Source organism: Dermacentor andersoni, chromosome 9 (genome assembly GCF_023375885.2).
Source record: "Dermacentor andersoni chromosome 9, qqDerAnde1_hic_scaffold, whole genome shotgun sequence".
Lineage (NCBI taxonomy): Eukaryota > Metazoa > Arthropoda > Arachnida > Ixodida > Ixodidae > Dermacentor > Dermacentor andersoni.
The window spans coordinates 93,996,404-94,018,721 of NC_092822.1; the positions used below are offsets into that span (position 1 = coordinate 93,996,404).

Sequence of the window (22,318 nt, forward strand, 5' to 3'; positions counted from 1 at the left end):
AGTTGTGCTGCATAGCTGATACAAAATACTCCTAAATGAAAATGCCAAGGCACTCAAGATGGTGCACAATCATCTTCTGTGTTTCGTATGAACTATGCAGTGCAAGTTGGTATCATAGCAGGTGAGTGTAATGCATCTGCAAAAAAAGTAAAAGAAGTTATAGCTTATATGCTGCACTGGCCTGTTACATATACAATACCTGATTTGCAAGAAAATAAATATGTATAATCAGTCTTTTATTGCCACAACCACTACAGCAATATATACGTCTGATTTTCCATCTTAGACAATAGTGTAATATTTAGATAGAGGTAGAGATGCTCCTGATGACTTGATGGTAGTGTGAATGCACGCAGCTGGTACATCTAATGGACCTGTACAAGAGAGGGGAAAAACGCAGGTGAAGTACAAAGGATTAAAAAGAATCTGCAACTTGCACTCTGAGATGAACATGTCACTGTGACAACCTGAATGCTGTTGTTTCGCATTTTCTTAGCCTGTTGGTCAGCGGGCACAAGTGCCTGTCTTGCATGAAGCTGCTTAGCGCAGCTTCATGACATGAGTTTTCTCTATCCGCCACCCGAGAACGCGCTCCGTAGCGGTCAGGCTCCGCCGAGAGACTTGCGGCAACAGGAAGATAATGGGGCAATGTCAGTAGATTTTGGTTGCTAAAGCAGTATCAGACCGATGGCAAGCAAATTTTGTAACACCGTTGAATATCCGAAATAGTTGCTGCTACTTAGAAGCAGATTGACCATGTTTTCAAATTGAATAATACAAAGTGAGCCTGCCCACATTAAAGCTTCAACCACAAGAAACACGTTCCTGGCGGATTGTTGACGCCAGCTGGTGTCGTCAAGAACGATGAGGTGCTGGGCGTGATGCTCTAGCTGCTGAATTGTGCTTACGTCAAATCAAATAGCCGGCCAAAAATATGTTGGGAACTTGTTCCTTGTGGTTGGGCCTTAGCAATCCCGACGCCGCAGGCAACCATAAAGCAGTTGCACAGCTGCCCATGGATCTAAGTTAATGCATTGATAATGAACGAATCAACCTCTTAACAGCATTGTAGCACACAGGCATATTGCTAACGGGGCTCTGGAACAATAAAAGTTTCACATCACCGGTTTGTGTCAGTGCTTACTGGTAGCTTGTAGATACACTGAAACCCGATTATAACAAACTGGCCCATGCACTAAAAATAGGTTCGTTATATCAGGTAATTCTTTAAATCCAAAACCGCCTATAACGAAGGGAAATAAACTTTTGTATTGTGTTTGTCCTACACAAATTTGTTGTCCTCAGTGGAAAAATTAAGTCAGAGTTACCTGCATTTTTGTAAACAAAACCACGCATAGTAGACAGCAATCTTTACTTTAGCCTTAAACAGCTTGCCAGTCACTAAAAATAGAGACTTGATAGGAGCTTGCTTGAAGTACACTGCTGGTATCTTTCCGAGTACTCTAACACTTAGGCACAATTTAAAAAAAAGTACGAAAAAGATGCCTCTGTTACAAGTGAGTGTTTTGCATGAGTATCAGTCAGGAAGTTTTGTGTGTGCAATATACAGGATAATTCACTTTACGCTGGTTTGTTATAGTCAGGTTTGTCTAAAGCTGTACAAAGAGAAAAATGCTACGTACTACAAGTGTGGATTTTTTCCTTGGCAGCAGCCAAACATGAGTTAGAGCACACAATTACTTTTTTATCCATATTATCTGGTAAAAGGTGAAAGCATGCCCTGAGAAAGGTTTTTGAACAATATGCACAAGAAATGTCCAGTACTTTTCTGCCATACAGCGGTTGCCTGCATACACAATGCAACTCTTAAATACAATCTTTTGGCCGCACACGAATAGTGGGGGAGCTTGTGAGTGGAAAATCTTCCATGTTGCCTTTTTGTATGCATTTCAGCAAATGTCTGCGCAGCATACTCTGACTAAGGTTTAAATTTTCTGGTCTCCGATCTGATGCTAAATAATACATATTTGCAATTGCCAACAAGCCACAGTCAAGCGTGTTGCACTGGTTTTGTGCCTCTTTAGTGCAAAATGTTCAGCGTTGGTGACTGCAATTTTAGAATGTGACAGATTTGCCCAATGGCATCAGAAGGAGTACCTTGGTCAATTGAGTCATATACAAAGACTTGGTTTTCATCAGCGTCAACATTGGTTACCGCAAGCCAGTGATCGGGGTTTCGGACATGCAATATTTGAATAAAAGGGCTTTTTACTTTAGTACATAGTAAACGATGACCAAGTAGCACATCTTGAAAGCCATCCCAGTGAGCAAACTTTTCATGAATTAAGTATTGTGCTACGTTAATCACGCTGTCTGATATTGAGGCGCACTGTACAGAAGCATTTAAATCGACATCTGAAAGAGAGTAGCGTTTGCAGACATTTAACATGTCTGCTGTCACCATTGCAAGGCTTACCATTTGCAAAAGCAAATGGTAAGCAAATGGCAAAAACTTGCGCTTAACAGCTTTGACTTTCCTTGGCCGTCCTCTTCTTGTTTTTACCAAAGGTACAACAAGTTTTGTACTATTCGAATGTCTGCAACTGCTTGTAGCACTCATTTGGGGTAACGGAGCTGGTGTACCTTGTAAGCTAACTCTAATTTGATTACTAGGAAAGGTGGTTAAGTTTCTGAAGAATGCCTCGCATGATGCAAGTTTTTCCATTAGCTCCTTCTCACCACAATTAGAAAATACATTAGCCACAGTCTTGGACATTTCACAAAGCCTCTTGTAGGTGTAAGAATACTTTTCTTGAGCAGTCTCGAGCTTGACAGATGGCAGCAGCTGAATGCTGCTTGTCACCACTGGTGTGGCACTTGAGGCCATGCAGCTGTCACTCAGGAAATGATCCTTACACCACCTGTCCGGTATGCATGCTTTGTCAAAAAGGCCTTGCTGGGCAAAATGGCGAGTTGCTATAATGTGTGCACAAGGCAAACTGTACTGATTATAAAAAGCACACATGCAACGCGTCAGGCATAATGAAACACTGTGCTCAGAACTTGCCGAAGCCACTACATAAGAATTAGCAGTGGAAGTAACCAGATAAACAACTTCTTTAAACCGTTCATACTGCTCAAGTACTTTACTTGTAGCCTCAGAAGTGCAATTACGGGCCAAGTCTAGTTGAAATGGCTCACTGACATCATTTACATTTAGATTCAGCTTCATTTCCTTCAACTTAGAAAATTTTAGAGATAAGAAATCCTTCTCAATATAACTTACTAATGCTTCTATGACTTGAACCAAATGCATGCTTGAAGTGAGGTAACTTTTAATCTTTTGATTGTGACACTCAATGCGATTATTCGTGTTATTACCAAATGTAGGAAGTTTCTGCCGATATGCATGTACCCAAATTCCTTTACAGGAGTGCCTGTTCTGCATGTAATAAGAAATAAAATCTTTAGAAGCCATAGCTTCGATCTCAGCAAGCCTTTCTAAGTAGTCCTGCACAGTGAAGGAATAAACAATTTTTTTTTAAGAGAGGGAGTAACAGATCACACTGGAGTCTAGCTTTCTCATTGACTTTTTTGCTGAAAGCATTGCAGCACATGCCATGTACACAACAACATTTCAGAATTAGGATGAATCTTGGTCAAAATGCGTAGCTCGTTCATGTCTTTATCTATCATGCCTACTCTGCAAGCAGACACAATGAACGGGTTAAACTCTGCAAACTTGGCGAACATAGCCTGCACAATTTCAGTCGTTTCATTTCGCAAAAAGGCATAACACACAGGTCTCCCACGACCTCCACCATCTTCAACCAATATAGAGTACAAGATATAGCCGTCACTGTTTACTTTATATGTTCCGTCAATAAATAAAATCTCTGGATACTTTTCTAAAATCTCACGCATGTGCGTTGTCTGAAGAAGCACAAATTGCAGGTTATTTCTTTGATTCTTTTCATAGTGAATGACCCAGTTTGGATTATTTGCTAACAAGGTGTCTATTTATTCTAAAACCATTTCTCCGTGAGCCTGCTCGTTGCGAATAGGAATAGAAAACCTTTGCTTGTAATTTCTAACATCTTTTGTAGCTAATTTCTTGCCCGTTTTCTGTACAACCAAATTTTTAAAATACTTTGGGCCAATATTACATTTGGCAAAATCAAAGAATTCTACCTTCTCTGCATCATTCAGAAGCCTGCTTTGAGGATACAAGTCATAATACTTCGACGCGTGATTATGCTTAGTTTGCAGCTTGGTTACTTTGTAGTGAAGAGTAGGTGATTTGCACAGGCCTACTGAAACTGCCATTTCACAACCAGTACCATTGTATGCCTGCTTGGGTCGCTTTCCTGTGGCTCTTGGTTTTATAGCACGACCATGAACACAGCTATATGAAATCCTCATATACTCAAACTCTTTAGGTTCTGTTGCAAATGCACTTCTGTGAGACCTATTTATTGTGACTATGTGCTTGCCCTCCCTGCACCATTCATCAAAGCTTTGCGTAAAAGAAATAAAATTATCAAATGTCGCATTTAAATAAACTTTGCTGCCTCCACCATGCAATAAAGTGACAGTGTTAGGAATTCTGGTTGTGTTAGCACCAGCTCCTTTACAAACAGCCTGGGCATCAGAGCCGTGGTTGCTCAGTGGCTATGGTGTTGGGCTGCTGAGCACGAGGTCGCGGGATCGAATCCCGGCCACGGCGGCCGCATTTCGATGGGGGTGAAATGCGGAAACACCCGTGTACTTAGATTTAGGTGCACGTTAAAGAACCCCAGGTGGTCGAAATTTCCGGAGCCCCGCACTACGGCGTGCCTCATAATTAGAAAGTGGTTTTGGCACGTAAAACCCCATAATTAAAAAATTAAAATTAAGAGCTGGCAGTCCTGCAGCTGGATGTCGAAGCAGTCTCACAACACCTACGTCGCGTGGGAGCAATGCACGCAGCTTTGTTAGAAAGACAACACGAACGCCGGAGAACGCTGGCGTTCGTGTCGTCTTTTCGTCCATGTTCAATTGTGCGCTGGAACGATGTTTCATAATGCTAATCACAGCCAAGTAGCCCAGCTGTCCATACTTTGCAGGGGGAATGTAAACATGGCCGCAATAGAGACTAGTAAGAGGCGACTGGAAGATTGGTGGAAGTAGATAAACAACAAAAACTGAGACGTACAAAAACAAAGTTCACAATAGGGGGTCAGAAAATTTGGTTATGGGAATTCATTGCGGCTTTTTTTTATAACCTAGGTAGGACATAAAGCAGTATAATAGCAAGAGCTTGGTGGCGCAACCCACTGCCCCGTTCCAAAGGAGACGCTCATAACATCCATCTATATGCCGAAGAACCGCCATGTTTCGAACGTATAAGCTTTCATCATAGCTTTCATGGAAGCTTCGCTACCAGTATATTTACCTTGCAGATTGTCCGCGCCACCCAATATATCGCGAAATGAAAAACGCGTATTGACCCTTTTTGCGGCCATCCCGTGAGCGCTAGCATGTTTTATCACGTGGTGACGCGACCAATTGCTTGCTTCAACTCAGGCACGTACCCAGGATTTTTTTTCGGGGGGGGGGCCCACCACCTCCACAGCCTCCATCATCATCATCATCATCATCATCATCATCATCATCATCATCATCAGCCTGTTTTATATCCACTGCAGGACAAAGGCCTCTCCCTGCGATCTTCAATTACCCCTGTCCTGCTCCAACCGATTCCAACTAGCGCCCGCGAATTTCCTAACTTCATCGCTCCGCCTAGTGTTTTGTCGTCCTCGATTGCGTTTCCCTTCTCTTGGTACCCATTCTGTAACCCTAATGGTCCAACGGTTATCTAACCGGCGCATTATATGACCTGCCCAGCTACATTTTTTCCTCTTGATGTCAATTAGAATATCGTCTATACCCGTTCGCTCTCTGATCCAAACCGCTCTCTTTCTCTCTTAACGTTATGCCTAGCAATCTTCGTTCGATCGCTCTTTGCGCGGCCCTTAACTTGCTCTCAAGTCTCTGCCCCATATGTCAGCACTGGCAAAATGCACTGGCAAAATGCACTGGCAAAATGCACTGATTGCACACCTTACTTTCCAATAATAATGGTAAGCTTCCTGTCAGGAGCTGGCAATGTCTGCCGTATGCGATCCAACCTATTTTTATTCTTCTGTGAATTTCCTTCTCATGATCAGGGTTCCCTGTGATTAATTGACCTAGGTAAACGTACTCCTTCACAGTCTCTAGTGGCCGACTGGCGATCCTGATCTCTTGTTCCTTTGCCCGGCTATTTATCATTATCTTCAACTTCTGCATATTAATATTCAACCCCACTCTTACACTCTCTCTGTTAAGGTCTCCAATCATTTGTTGTAGCTCGTCTGCATTGTTGTTGAATAGAACAATGTCATCGGCAAACCGAAGGTTGCTGAGATATTTGCCGTCGATCTTTACTCCTAAGCCTTCCCAGTTTAATAGCTTGAATTCTTCTAAGCACGCAGTGAATAGCTTTGGAGAAATTGTGTCTCCCTGTCTGACCCCTTTCTCTATAGGTATCTCCCTGCTTTTCTTGTGTAGAATTAAGGTAGCTGTAGAACCTCTGTAGATATTCTTACGCGAAGGACGAGTCAGTAAGACGAGAAACTATTTACAGATTATATTTACAACAACGGTTGCAGCTCTTACCGGTTAGATTCACAGCGCGAGCCCAGTTCGTTCTTCCTCCTCTTTTCTGGAGTGATGGCGCCTACGCGCCTCGTTCAAACAAACAAATACCACACGCACGTAGCAATATTTTCCAAGCTTTTTACGTAAGCGTTCTGTACTCCTTGATTACGTAGTGCCTCTACGATTGCTGGTATCTCTACTGAATCAAATGCCTTTTCGTAATCTATATAAGCCACATAGAGAGGCTTATTGTACTCTGCAGATTTCGCGATAACCTGATTGATGACATGGATGTGATCCATTGTAGAGTATCCCTTCCTGAAGCCAGCCTGTTCTCTTGGTTGACTAAAGTCCAGTGTTTGGAGATTATTTTGGTAAATATTTTATATAATACTGGGACTAAGCTAATGGTCCCATAATTTGTCAATTCTTTAACGTCTCCTTTTTTGTGGATTAGTATAATGTCTGCATTCTTCCAGTTTTCTGGGACCCTTGCAGTCGATAGACACTTCGTATAAAGAGCAGCCAGTTTTCCAAGCATTATGTCTCCTCCATCTTTGATTAAATCGACTGTTATTCCACCTTCTCCTCCCGCTCTTCATCGTTTCATGTCTTGCAGGGCCCTTCTGACCTCATCGCTAGTTATAGGAGAGTTTCTGTACCCTGTTCATTACTGTTTCTAAGTGAGGTATCGTGACTCCTCTGGGTACTGTATAAAGGTCAGCTTAGAATTTTTCCGCTGCTTTTGCTATACCTTCGAGATTGCTGATGATATTATCCTTCTTATTTTTTAGTGCATACATCATGGTTTGTCCTATGCCAGGTTTCTTTTTTACTGATTTCAGGCTGCGTTCATTTTTTACGGCTTCTTCAGTCTTTCTCATGTTATAGTTTCGAATATCAGTTATTTTCGCCTTGTTGATCAGTTTTGGCAGTTCCGCGAGTTGCGTAGCGCTGTGCGGCCGCCAGTCCCATAGAACCGCGTAGAGCGCAGGAATCTGCGATTCTAGACGTACTGCGCTCACCGCGAAAGGTGAGCGCAGTACTCCACATAAGCACAGCAGAGAAGTGGCTACGTGAGGCGGTTCGACCGATAACTGTAGAAGCGTCATTCAAAACAAGTAATTGTTCTCCACTTCCGGCGGCGTTTTCTCTACTTCCTTTTTAAATAAAAAGATGTTGATCCATAACTATTCTCATAAACGACGGTTAACTTTTTTATTATTCGCTTTTGCTTGCAGTTTGGTTGTTGCCTTGGCTCTCTCCCTTAGTAGATCGCTTAATTTCTCAATTCCTTGCGATTTTTGTTTCCAGTTGCCAATTTTGCACGAAAAGTGCTATACAATTAGGGAAAAGCAGACGATGTAAGGGCGACATTCATCTTGCTTATGGGCTTAAGGGTTATTGCAGGGTTTCATGATCGACGCTCTTTCACATTATTTTATTTCCCACCTTATCTAACCCATATCACGTGTATATGGTTCCGGGCATCTGCCAGCGTCGCGGCGAGCCGTAACTCAAGAAAATAATGAAGCAAAGGGATAAGTTAAACGCAATTCGCGTTTTCTCCCGCCGCAACTCGTTCCATGAGAGTACAGACCAGCTGAGTAACAGCCGCATCCCTCTCCTGGTCCCAGGATCAGCCTAAACAAAGAAGGTTGAACTAACAAAAGCAACAGCTATGCGCGCGACGGTTGAATAGATGGTGACAACTGAACGCATCTCGAGTTAATCGCGCGGGTGCGGAATCTATGAGAAAACTGTCCTTCACATTACAAGAGATGCCGATAACTACCGCCATCTAAAAGGAGTGAAAAAGGCAGCATAATGCTGACCGATGAACAGCTGCCAAGTCTCAACATTGATCTGGCGGCGCTTTAGGAATGTGTGAGGAGTGGTGGCGTGGGTGGGGAGGGGGGGGGGGTATGCCACATGATTTCGGGGGGGGGCCCGGGCCCCCCCGGGCCCCCCCTTGGGTACGTGCCTGCTTCAACTGCTTCCGCGTTTACAATGGGCGTGTATGACGCCGGTGCGGCTTCGCAAGCCTGCGTTTCGGGAGATATCGTAGGCGGTGACTGGGTGGACGACACGAAGCTTTGGCCACAGCTTGAGACATGCAAAAGCGCCTTGGGAGCTGATTACGCTATGTTCAAACTTCGCGAGCAGCGCATATGGTGCTTACTTTAAAAGCGAGGCTGAATATGTATTCCAAGCTATCCAAACTTTCCACTCATGAATTGAATCGGAATTAGTCCGCTTTGCTATTCGTTCTTTATTTGGCAAATATTTTGAAGCAGCGGGTTGTCACATTCATAGCTCAGTAAATTTCCTTGGTGCGCTCACTATGCGATTTGTCTAATCACTCGTGGGTGTGCACAGTTCCCACATTTGTTCTTGCTGCGCGGAATGCTTGAAACGTAGCCATTTTGTACATTATAACAGCTTGTAACAAAGATGAATTATCGCTAGTAATGCGCTTACTCTTGTGGACGTAAGATTTCGTGCCACTCGAGGTAGATACGTGTAGATACTGTGCGCGAAACGTACCGACAGGAAGCGGCGCTACTCGCGTGCAATTTTGCCGACGTTCGGGGGCTGAAACACTTTGAAGGTAAGCGATACAACGATGGGCAAATTTCTGTATCCTCGAAGAAAGTCGTACATCTCCAAGTGCCGGTATTACGCACGGACAGTTGCAGCAACGGTCCGCGAACTTGGCTACACAGACTCATTCCATTCCTCATTATGCCAGTGACTATTTTTTTTTTTTTTTTTGCAGCCGACCACAGCTCACGCCTTCAATCCACACGATTTAATCCGGCATGACTGGAGCACAGTGCGTTAGCGAAAACTCAGTTGAATTTCCGGCAGCTGATCGCACAGAAGCAAGGTGGAAGTGGTGGTGGTTTCGTATTTGCGCGCTGTCGCCGAGGCAACGTGCGGCGCATAAAACCCATTTTTCAACGCATTTTTCAAAAGTAGCGCCATTCTTAGATCTTTCCGCCATCCCGCTCACCCTGGCGCGTCCTCCTCCACGCCTCCTGTCGCCCAGCCTCCTCCGCTTCCCCATTGGCCTAACTGTGTCACGTGGAGGCAGGCGCCGCGCTTTTGTATATTTTTTCTTTCCAGCGCGGAGCTGGCACCGCGCTTTTGTATATTTTTTTTATTTCTAGCGCGCGCCGACCTCCATTGTTGGGCCTGCGCGACGAAAGTACGACAGGCGGACTGACGGAGTGCGTTAGCGTAATAGAATGTGTAGGGCCGAGAACTTACACCTTGTCATTATTTCGTATTACTGACGGCGCCTCCAGGGCACCAAAGCGGCAACGGGAACACCAAAGCTAGAACCAGGGCTGGATGGGGCTCGCCGAAGCCTGCGCATGCCAAGGGGGTATAAGATCGTGGACAGCCAATTTTGTATGCGAACACTCCCTGCGACGCCGGCATTATTGTAATGTTACGTGCTCTTCAGAGGCCTCCGTTAGCCATTACATGTGTCCTCCTGGAGCAGTACTTGTAAAAAAAAATTCCAGCTGCGCACACAGCCGGAATGGCTGTGTGCGGTCAGCAATCTCACGCGCCGGCCGAACAAAAGTATCCTGCAGGTACGTAAATGAACCTACGAAGCCACGTACACATACTTTCACGCTGTCAACACCTGAAACTTTGGTAATTACGCGCGTGTTTGAGTACACCGCGTGCTTGCGTCATGTTTCAACAACACGAACTCTCAACGTCGCGCGCTTTACGCCTTAAATACGCCTTGAATCTATATTTCTTCCGCAATTCCAACACGAAATTCTAAAGGCCAGTTACCGACCGACGAAGAAAGATCTCGATTGAAAAAACTGCTCCGCAGGGCACGAACCAACTTTTCTGCGGATTTCCTCCCGTAGCGTGTTAGCCGTCGTCTGCTACGGCAGGCCCACCACCGGCGGCGCCACCGTCGAGGCCGCGCCGAGCGGAGGAGGAGGGAAGTGAATGGCGCTACTTTGGGAGATTAAGGGGCTTTACCGGCGCACCGCCGATAGCGCCATCTCGTTTCTCTAGAACAAACTGCTCTGTGTAAAGGGAGAATAGAGCTGTGCTCAATTTTCGCACTACGGAGCATCATCATAGTTCGTGAATTTTTCGGGCTTTTGTAAAAGAGCTGTGTGCTTTGTTGTAACACACCTCTGCAAGACGTCATCACCACAGTTCTTGCTTTACAAATTCTGGTACACATCTGTGCACTACTGTCTCCACAATTCTAAAGCTTTCTAACCAATTCTATGTAATGCAAGTTGCCATGGCAGGGCATAATCAATCTATGTGAGGCAAAATGACGTACGCGAAAGCGAGCCTATCGACCACATTTATTATGTGTACCCATGGGCCCCAACTGATAAACTTATATCAAAACAAAATTTACCACGATGAAACATATGCGAGGCAGTATGGCACCTTTATGTTATGAGATATTCACTTTTACTTTGGAAACATGAAAGCCTACACACTATGTGTGGGCTGGCGTGCGCAATTCTGGAACCTCACCTCTTTCATGTCCTCGCCTGTCGGCAGGCTATGACTATCGATCTTCTGAATTATTTATGACCCACCCAGGGGGCCATGAAGTCGTGTGCCATTCTGTGAAAAACACAATTAGTCTGACAAAGAAAGCAGGCCTCTGCAAGGATTGAGTAAAAAAGATGGTTTAATCACTTTCAAGAACAGATATTTGCATGGTGTTCCGAGACAAGTGACAGGCACGCCGTGAACTCAGTTTCGTTCGTGCACAAGGAACACACGCACGCAGTTTTCCGTCAGTCCATTCGACACCCGACATAATGGCAATGTGCGGGTCATAATTCATTTATTCACCACGACGCCACCGCTCCACCCATCCACGGCAAGCCACGGCGCACATCTTCGCTGCTTCGTCACCTCGCCAGCTGCAGTTGGGGAAAACTTTTTGCTCAACAGGAAAAGGAAGAAACAAATAAAGCAGAACAGATGCAGGCAACACAACAGAAGAACAGGTAAAAAAAAAAGGCAGAAGGGGAAATACAGTCGAACGCCTCTACAACAAAATGACCTATATCGTGAAGGGTTCTTTATTTATGTCTGAGCCGAATTCCTATCTTTCATACGTACTGTGAAGATCACTACAACGAAGACTATTACAATGAATCTGCCTGTACAACGAAGGAACTGAGGTGTCCCGACGTCCAATTTGTCGCTTTACAACAAAAGCATCTCCTTAGAGTTCACATGTGAACAGCGAACGCACGTGACGGTGAGTGTTGCAAGTACTGCTGCATAGCTCCAGGCATTGCTCAACTTGCATGCAACCTGTTTTAACGCAGAAGCAGTTGTTTTGGCTAATGAATACATCGCAGTTGATGATGTAATGACCTGCTTTGAAATAATGAAGGACGACATGGTTGGGCCATCAAAGACAGGAAAAGAGGTAAAAGTCCACGAAGGCAGCAGTGATGAAGAGCCTACAGAAGAACCAGGAATCTCGACAAGGTAGGCAATAGTGACATTCGACGTTGTGCAGCTGTACCTTGCATCGCTCCTAGGCTTTGCCGCAAAGCGTGCTGTAAACTTCAATGCCATAAGGTCCACAGCAGTTGCACATTCCTCTGAATAAAGTGTATGGAAGAAAGCTACGGACTAGTTTAATTAAGCGTACTCTGAATCAATTATGAATAATATTTTCTTTTTGCTAAACTTGCCCAGCCTGCTATGGACACGCTGTGTGCTTTACAACAAACTGCAAGACTAATGATTTCGCAGTGCCCAAGCATTTTGTTATAAAGGCATTTGACTGTACCTACAATTTTGTCAATCTAACGCTCGCACAAGCTTGCTTCAGCCCAGCGAGCGAGATTCTGTCAGCATGCAATGTAACAAATTATAAATTAAGAAAGCACGCAACAGGGAAATGTGTGGGCTGGTGGGAAGGAAATGGCAACAAGCAAAATGGGAGTGTACATGCACGTGGCCGGGGAGCGCATGAGGCAATTAGTGGCCAGCTGGTAAACACAGCTCGCACGGCAGCCTGTGCTGCCAACATAAAAAAACGGGAGCATGGTGCATGGAACTTGGGAAAGAGAGGGGGGGCGGGAGAGGAGGCCTAAAGAATTCAAGGGGGCTGGATAGAGGAGAATGAAAAAAATCTTGTCTTCGGTACTTGCGCAGACATGAACATCACGGCATACGTCGGACGCCGAGTCCTGTCGACGCGTCACGAGAAAAACACGAGCGTGTTGCCGCACACTGACGGTCCATCACCGCAGCTCGTAATCTTGCATTACAAAAAGATGGGAAGAGAAATCAATCACAGTGAGCAGACTGTCCTCTCTGCCAGTCGGCCATAGTCACGTTGTAGTATCTTACAAATCTATATAAATTAAAAGACAGTTTTCTTTTTTTTCTCTCTCTCTTCTCTTCACACTCCGCGAAACACCGGGTTTGCAGCTGCGGCCATGACTTGTGGCACTTCCAAGCTCAGATTTCGTTCAGCGCAAAAAGTACCTGGTCTTCGTCCGAATCATCCGAATCGTCCGAATCATCGGGTCCATCCTCGCTCACGTCCGAGAGGCTGAACGCCACATCATCACCATCGTCATCTTCGTTATCATGCTCGTCGGCTTCCATGTCTTCCACTGAGTTGTGAACCAAAATGGATGGGGGAGGGGGGAACAGGAAAGAAACAAGAACATGTAAGATTGGGCAGGTATTTAACAAATGGCAAAGTGAAAAATTCAACAGGCTTACAGGAACAAGTGGCAGGTTTCATCTGGCCAATACAGAGCAAAGAATTGAAGAAATACCACATTACATAATGTTTCCCTCAACATCCTCTTTCTTTTTCCATTGCCTTTGCTACGCAATGGATTTAGGCACCTGAGAAGATGCACATTAATTAACACTCATTATTCCAAGCACCTCGCTTATTGCATCTGCCAAAATGTGCTGATTGGATAAGAGTGCCATAGACAATAGACATAAAAAGAAAAGCGGCGGTTAAGGTGCTAAAGTGGGGTCCATCCAAGCACCAAGGTGAAAGGCTAGACATTTAACTGGGGCTGCATTCCTGAGTGATCACTTTCTGGCGTACTTTCACTTTCTGCCTGATGCAATATCTGGTGCAATGTCTCACTGGAGTTATCAGCATTCTGTCGGCCAGCTTAGCCAGCTAGCAGCATCATTCTCTGAAAGTGACATCACCAAAATTGATCAACCCAGAATGCCATTCCTGCTTCATCACTACAGTCGATAAGTAGTGGATTGCAAGAAACCACAACAGGTGATGACAATAACAAAATACAGTGGCATGCAAAGGGACTGTGCACAAGTGCACTCGGTGCAGGAAATTTGGTGTCCAACGCAACTATAGTAACAACGCCAACATTGGGTCTCCCAACACATTTCCACTGCATGCTACATCTGCTGTGACAGTGCAACGTCAACGAAACTTTGCTTCTTGAACGGTCCCCTTCTCCGCAACTAGGCTACCCCACGCAGTTCTATTATCTCCTCAAGTTTCGTTTATTACCAGTTGCAAAATTTTTCAACACAGCAAATGCCAACTGCTGTCAGCGCTTTACACCGCCCACGTTGTTAACCACTTCCGAGCCATTGATGAGCAGGGTTCATATTTGTGTTTCTGGTAAAAGCGGCCCATGACGAGCTCAGCTCATTGACAGTATTTTTACTCCGTTGCAATTTTTATTTTCTCTTTGGCAATACATGTACTTCTTTTTTGTATGATACGTTTCACTTTTTGCAATTAATTGCTAGAAATTTAACTAATAAATGCTTCAATATTGTATACATTGCCTTTGTAAATGATTTCACATTAAAGAAATTTCTGGTCAGATTTCAGCATAATAGCATGTCACGGAAGTGGTTAATGCAACGCTTAAATAAAGGAGAAAAATAGAGAGACTAACTAAGCACCACCTCAATAACATTATTAGCAGCCAATAGATGCAAGTTTGGCCCAACGGCGGACGTGGCCTTCAGATGGGCATAAATTACTTATCGTGGCTCCCAACTTCAAAGCTGAAGAAAGAACCTTAGCACTGAAGTGAACATTTCAGTAAAATCCCCTGAAATGGACTCAAAACAAAAGCAACACTCAAGTTTTCCCTGTTCTGCAAGCAATCTAAATATTTTCAACCCTTATGGCTGTTGCTGCCAACTGCAACAAAACAGCAGTGCAAAGCGCTGTGCAATGTTAAGGAACAATATGTTTGCACAAGAAAACATGTCTGCAGAACAACAGGACACTGTACAATGACGGCAGGAAAATTTTATGAACAAGCACCCGATTGTAAGCTTACTACAGTTTCACTGTGGGGTTTGAAACAAGACATTTTTTTTTTCCTTAGTGGAGACTCACTATGTACGGCAGTGAAGGAATTGTGAGATAATGAAAAATAAGCTCATTAACCCTTTCTCTCTAGAAGATGAGTTGAATTTGTTTAGCATTTATACTTGCTGATAATGCAGAACTCAAAATCAGGCCATCATAAATAGCCTAGACTGTTCGTAGTTTTGAAAATGGCTCAAGGTCATCTGCCGCTCCGTATTCCACTGCCTTATGGTATCACAATATGATGGTGACTATTCAACATCCTTTGAGCGTAATATTGAATAGTATTTCTTGCAATTCGTTCATGTTGCATTTGTACGATTCCCACCCAGTAACAGCCCATAAGGGTTTAAAGGGACCCTGAAACGATTTTGATGATTTTCTACAAACCTACTGAGTCGTCTGAGTAGGTCCTTCTGATCATTAATTGACGCGTCTAAGTGCTCTGTGTAAAGCATGTAAATTATTATAAGGTTTTAAAAATGCACATCGCTGCCGATCGCAGCACACTGCGCGGCGGAATTTTAAGCCACCCCTACCCATATGATGCAAATCACCCATATGACATCAGTGGGGCGAGCTATCCGATTGGCTGACCAGGGCGCGTGATCGATAATTTTTCCAACATTATGGTAAACAAATGATGTTCATAATAGTTCGAATGCTAGTTAATTTGTTTTTATAAAAAGAAAGTAGCATAAAGGGAATGCACAAGAACAATTTTTCAGTACACTTAAGCACTTCCGGCACACAGCAAGTGTCGTCTGCTTGTGTTACAACGTGCTCTGTCTTTGACGAGAGCTCCGCCGTCGGTGTCGGTCTGTCTTTTCGCGAGTGCTACGATTCAACTTTGTTGCATTGTGGACTGCAAACGTAGTGACTGGCAATATGGCAAGCTGCGACATCGTGTCCCTCTGCAAGCCAGTAGACGAGCGGACTGGCTGCAGCGCATCGGACTGCCGCTATCCGATAGGCACCAGAACTTGCGCAATTGCGGCCGTCATTTTATACTGGAAGATTACTAACGCAATAGCGTTTCGCGAGTCCAGTATAAGGGTAAACCCAAGCGCAAGGGGACAGTGCCTGGCCGTGTCCCCTTGCGTGTTGTTTCAGGGGATGAACAGAAGCGCAAATGTGAATGGTCTGCATGGTGCAGCCACCTGGTGGCATAGAGCGCAACCAGACATAGTAGCAGTAACAAAATGTATTCTTCTCTGCTGCTGGTGTAAATTTTTCGCAGGAGTGTAATCATTAACACATTGTTTTTGTAAATGTTTAAAATGTTTTACACTTGTTTAGAGCAATATTAACTCTTTCTTTGGCTGGTTAAGCTCTGCGCCAACGGATGGCTGGACCGTGGAGACCGATCAGGCAGCTCACATACATCTACGCTAAAGTTCCTTCATCAGCTTGAGTTTATGCCTTCACCGTTCTGTCGAAACGTTCTGTTAGTGTGTGATTACCGGAATACCAGACACGTTCGGCGCTACGACAAAATGCTCACAATGCACGCTGCTTTGATAGCTCTCGCTTGGGGTCGACGGCCAAGCGGCTAGCGGAGAGGTTTCGCGCGGGCGGGAGCGGGCTCCAAAACAAGCGGAAGTGGACGATGTGATGTCGCATCGTGACGCAAAGCCAATGAAGGCGGAGCTTAGGCGCGATGGCTCGGCGAACGAGTTGAGGAGCAAAAGCATGGCAAGGGAGGAGGGTAACTTGTAATGACTTGTAGCTCCATTAATATGTAATGCTTCACTTAAATTGTGGTCCGAATGTTCTACTTAAGCTGTACCCTAAGCGTCTACAAAATTTGTCCGAACCGTTTCAGGGGCCCTTTAACGTATTGTGAATAAATAAAATGAACACCAGATGGCACAAGTAACCTCTCTTCAAGGACAACTTCTCGATGAAGGCATTTCTTCTTGTTACTGCATGTGCTAGGCTTGACATGGAAGATGCTCCCCTACTGTAACACAGACGTAGACAATACCATATTTATGTGCATTAAACACACACGCACAAAAGGCCTTCTATGGAACAAGTAGCTGCTGCTTTCACAGGAGCCTTCCATAACTTCTGCAAGACATAACAATGGATACATTCCTTTTTTTTGTAAAAAGGTACATTTGCACTGAAAGCAAAAGGTGAACCGTGCCCTTTTCGTTGCAACCTTAACACATTGCTTTTACAAACTTGACAGAGTCATTTGTCGAAGTAAAATGTTCTTTTTTTCCCTACAAGTTGCTGTAATTTCTTTACTGGTCCTTAAAGGGTTAATTAACCAAAGTTCCCAAATGACGTACCAAAACTAAGGGCTTAGATGTGCATGCAAATGTGCTGCTTAAGCCACGCAATGCTCAAGACATGCCGATTTATGCCAGAAATCCTAGCACTAGCATCCATTTCGATGTGTACAATGTTCCATGGCACACATTAGTAATTCACAAGGTTCACCAGAAAGGCTACTCTGTACAGTGTGGGAAAGTGCTGTGCGGGATCTGAGTAGGTACATTTCACCGCACCAGGGAATAGGTTGTGTCAAAACTGGCGCTAGGTTAAAGACAGACAGACCCGAGCCTTGGCTAGTTTTAATTCTGCATGCAATTACATGTGCACTGAAGTTCTAGATCAGAGGGCTCACTGGAAAATTTTATCAGCGATTATCACACAACTCCAAAGAAATGCAGTGGTTTATGTCTTAAAGATAAAACTTCAGTGCACTAGCATTAAGAACATAATCACTTAGTTTTCACTGAAAGACACTGTATGAGAGACATTACGCTTCACAGCAGGCCTGGCAACTATATGCCACAACAAAAAGTATCCTGCGATACCAATTAAGACAACATTGCACAATAAAATTTGCTCAGGCTAACTCCCTAGATTATTCTTGGGTTTAGATAAGAAAGCAACAGCAGAAGAGATTTGAGACAGCATGTGTAACGAGTCCCTTTCCATTGTGCTCAATGGCCTTATGTCATGGTTTTATCATACTTTTGGTCCATTTGCATTGCACTAGTGACGCAAGTTCATATTCACAATTGGCATCTTCGACAAGTGTGCTCAGTAGGTGGCAGTACGGGCCTCAACTAGCCACAGTGCTGCAACGGTGCAACTTGGCGATTCCGGCGACAAACACGTGCTGGGGAAACACCTTTTGCCTTACACACTTCAGGTAAACGTTTAATAGACTTCACATAGAGTGCTTCACTTTATTATGAAACGGAATCAGTAAATGTCATTGCGAATCTGAAGGACCAAGGTTTCGACGACTACTGCGTTACTGCGAGACACTGCCCACCAACAAGATGTCACCCAGCCCATTTATCAAGCAAAGTACGAACTTCTCGAAAGCAGGTTTCATATGTGCGTTAGAGGCAACATGCAACAGCCACACAGGGCATTCCGTTCGTTGAATGCCGAAAGAATGTGTTCGCTCGCCACATGCCCTAAACACACGCCATTTCTCACGTTGACAAAGGATATTGTTTGTCGGCTGCCCTTGGCAATTCTCCGCACTTGGATGCTGAAGCTTTTGCCCCTGCCTTGACGCCAAATCACAACACACATAGCTCTCCCAGAAAGGTGACACGGTACACGTAACAAGCACACACAAGACAGACACCCACACATCGAAGCAGTTTGCAGAGTCTCATTCTCAGAGCTGCAGCTGCTGAAAAGACAAAGCACCTTCTCTGCATGCAACATGCACACGGTGTGCACATTGTAGCCCACATTTAAGGGGGTCTCCGATGCACGCAACTCGTTACGAGTCCTGCAGAACATTGCGCGCACAGCGCACTGACGTGCTGCGGCACACTGCGGAACTGCGGCACATATCGCAGTAGTTCAATCAAAGTGGCAGCGCTGCCCTCCAGTCGTTAGAGAGTAGAGAGCAGTGGGAGTCGAGCCTGTTTGTGGACACCAGGATTAGCGCAGCCTCAACAGGTACAGTGAATGAAGCGGCCAGTTAGACCGTTTGCTTCGTTTTTCTTTGTGTCCTGAATGCAAATCCCCTGTGTTGGCGGCATCACGTGTTGTACAGCTTGTGTGCGACAAGGGTATCGTGATTTTTACTGGTACTAAAGTGTCTTTTGCCACAGAGAGAAATCCAGAGGGGTAATCGAAATGTGTAGCATGGCTTCATTCCCCCCTCTTTTTTTTATTCGGGTCTACTAGTCGCCTATCGCCCCATAGGAATTGGGCAGTGTCCGCAACAAATGCTCTTCACTCCCAAGAGGAGCAACATAAAATGCTTTAATAAAGAACATCCCACGTTAAAAGATACTAGTGACTTGCCAGACTTCATCCTTTCTGTCACATTAGAGAAAAGGGTTAGCAAAACAGCTACTCGCTACGTTTGCATGCTTGACCCACAAAGAAAATGTACGGTATGCATTTGACAGTTAACACATCTAGGAAGCCTTGTAAGACAGTTTACGTACTACCCCAATTTACTTAACTAGACAGTATATACACTCAAAAACCTATAAACCTTAACTCTTACGACACACACACACACACACACACGCTCTCTCTCTCTCTCGCAGCATAGCAATGTTTGCTAAGCTGTGCTCATTGTCACGGGCACGATAGCTACTCTACAATCCGTGCCATACATTCATGTCAGAAGCTTCTGGCTTTCAAAAGGTTGCGTGCGTAACCTTTTCAAATGGATATCCATTAAACCAATCATTCCGATATCAATTCGTTGTGGCATTAAATGGAATCTCATCTTACATGCAAAATAATTGGAGACTTCAGTATAGCAACACCTCGGAGAAAATCTGTGCCATTTAGATAAAACAATTAACAAGCAGACATGACAACCACATGAAAGCCTAGCTGCCACTTCGTTATCCTATCGCATGCATTGTCCTCACATTTCTCACAGAGTTTCCACACAATTCTAATATCGTTACAGCACTGTATAGTCCAGTCAAAAGCCATGTTGAAGCAAAGCTACTGAAGTCTTTCCATACCGTATGTATGGCAGGTTAACACATAATACATAGCAGAGCTCATATAGCTGCACAACTATACGGTATGGGGTGACTTGTTGCCCAAACGCTACGGTGACACAAGGCATGCCACACATTTGCGCAAGAGCGCTTCTTTTGTGGGCTATACGACTTAACAATGGTAGAACTTTTGAGCACAGGTGAAATGAACGAGTGCAAAAAATACTGGGATTTTCTTAAGTTGTTTTAATTCCTTTGAAACTGCAACTGCCAATGTGAGCCGACATGAGGATGGTGGCTGGTGCTAAGTGAGTCGTCCAAGATGATGAGGAAAGAAACGAAGCCGCACCTTCAATGCATGCCGTGTCTTGACTCAATATAAGGTCACCTCAGCGACCAACTGAATCAGTGAGCTGTCTTCTTTCGAGGTTTCCGCCAGCATGCAAGAAGAAAAATGATACTACTCTAGCCATCCAGTATCAACGCGCCTCCTCATATAAAGCTTAAGAAGCAAACACTAGCGATATCCATGCGTGACTGGACAAATCGTGGCTATTAAGCAAAGTGCCCAGTATTGAAAGCGCGATACTGATGGCATGAACTTTGCAAGCAAACGTTCAGGCACAGCCACTGCCAGTGGGAACACGGGAGCTGTGGTATGGCTCCGCACAGAGCCCCACCCCCGACGCCTCACGAAGACTTCTGGTGCAGGCGTAATCGAAGCGACTGGCGAAAAGTCAGGCGAATTGTCTGTTATAGTGAGCTGTGTGCCAAGCCTTCACGAGGCGCGGGGAGTGGCACCCCACGAGACGCTGTCACCCCCGCATTCCCGCTAGCAGTGGCCATGCCTGTACGTTCATTTGCACACTAACACTTGCATCCGGGTTTTATTTGGGTGCGAAAACGTCCAGGGGCTCTAGGACTTGCGTCCCGAATACTTCTACAAAACCCTGGCTGCTACTCCATGTCTAAATGTGCTCTTTTTTTTTCCAATATCAATTCACTCAACTCATTCATCTGCAGAAGCCATCAAATGAGATTCGTAGCAACTGGCTTGGCCAGCACTCACTTACCGTCTTCATCTTCACCGGAGTCTTTTCATTTACAATGAAAAAAGAAACAAAACAGAAAATAAATCCTGGTTGCACATTTGTTTGCAACATCTAAAGCGGCACTTCTGATTGCTTAAGAACTTGAAAGGGATGTTTGGGTGTTCGTGGCAAATGTTTTTTTCTTTTCCGTAAGCCGCCAGATGTTGCTGCAACATGCTGCCAGATTTTGGCATGAACTCACCGTCGTCGTCGTCCTCATCGGTGTCCTCTTCACCCATATTGTCAGACTCGTCGTCATCTGCATCCTGGAAAAGTAGTCAACAAGACCAGCTCACCGCAGTGCAATATATGATGTCCAGCAATAAACGACTGTACAATGTATAACATGGGTAATAAACACAAGATAAATGGAGGGCCCCATGGTATACTTATGTGAACTTCAGGACCCCATTGTTCCTTTCAAAAGTGAAACTTTCTTTAAGCAGAAAAGACCCGACATGTCTGAAGATTTAAATGGTCCAAGATGCAAGATGCATAATTTTTGCTGCCTTCTCCTTGTAATGTTGACATACACATAAAAATCCAGTAATTTTATTAACTAATTATAGGCTTGTGTAAACTTGCGCATTTCCATAAGCTGCTGCACCAATGCTGGAACTTGCAACAATGAGCCAGCCTATAAGACATCGAGCACTTTTATTTGACAATTTCCTGCAATCTCACAACAGCCACTGGTCCAAGACCACTTAGAACTCGTGCCATACGCAAGCCTTATTTTAGCTGCAAGCTAAAAGTAATTCTGCTGCTGCTGCTGACAACACTGCTTCTGCCGTAACCCTGCTGAGCCGAAGAAAAAAAAAGAAAAAACACTGACCACTAACAGCACGTAGCTGGCGATAGTGACCCATGCAGTAACTAGCAGCTGTAGAAACAGCATGCTCTGCACCTCCGGCACAGGCGCGTTTGAATGAACGCCTGTGCAGACGACAAAGGGTCGACAAAAAAAAATGAGGCAATGAATCTCTCTCTTTTTCTCTCTCCACACACAGGGAGCAACGAAATTGTGATGAACATCAGGTTTTCCTAAACACAAGACACGCGGCGAAGATGGGGAAGCTGCGCAAGCGGTGGTCGTGGCAGCAGTGGCGGCAGCGGCAGCAGCGCCCATGAAGCTGAAGAGAGCGGCCGCAGAGGGAAGTGAGCGCTGGTAAAGGACAGCCGAAAAACACTGGCGTTCGCGTGAGGAAGACGCAATTTCGTGACAGATAAAGAAATTATTTCTTGCGTTCCTCAAGAGT

The 22,318-nt window shown here is 44.7% G+C and overlaps 1 protein-coding gene across 6 annotated transcripts in view; it reads right to left on the reverse strand.

Moving 5' to 3' along the window:
• Positions 1-215: 215 nt before the first annotated feature.
• mahj (LisH and WD40 domain-containing protein mahjong) overlaps positions 216-22,318 on the reverse strand; it is a 136,229-nt gene continuing 114,126 nt past the window's right edge. Inside the window, exons 31-34 of one of the 6 annotated variants that reach the window (XM_055069298.2) lie at positions 21,262-21,325; positions 21,042-21,062; positions 13,165-13,295; positions 216-374 (exon numbers count right to left, since the gene is read on the reverse strand). In XM_055069298.2, coding sequence (XP_054925273.1) covers positions 366-374; positions 13,165-13,295; positions 21,042-21,062; positions 21,262-21,325 — 225 coding nt within the window. In that variant the 3' untranslated portion in view covers positions 216-365. Of the gene's footprint in view, positions 375-11,317; positions 13,296-20,317; positions 20,389-21,041; positions 21,063-21,261; positions 21,326-22,318 lie in introns of those variants that run through there. The other 5 variants (XM_050176270.3, XM_055069301.2, XM_055069300.2 and 2 more) reach the window with 5 other exon arrangements.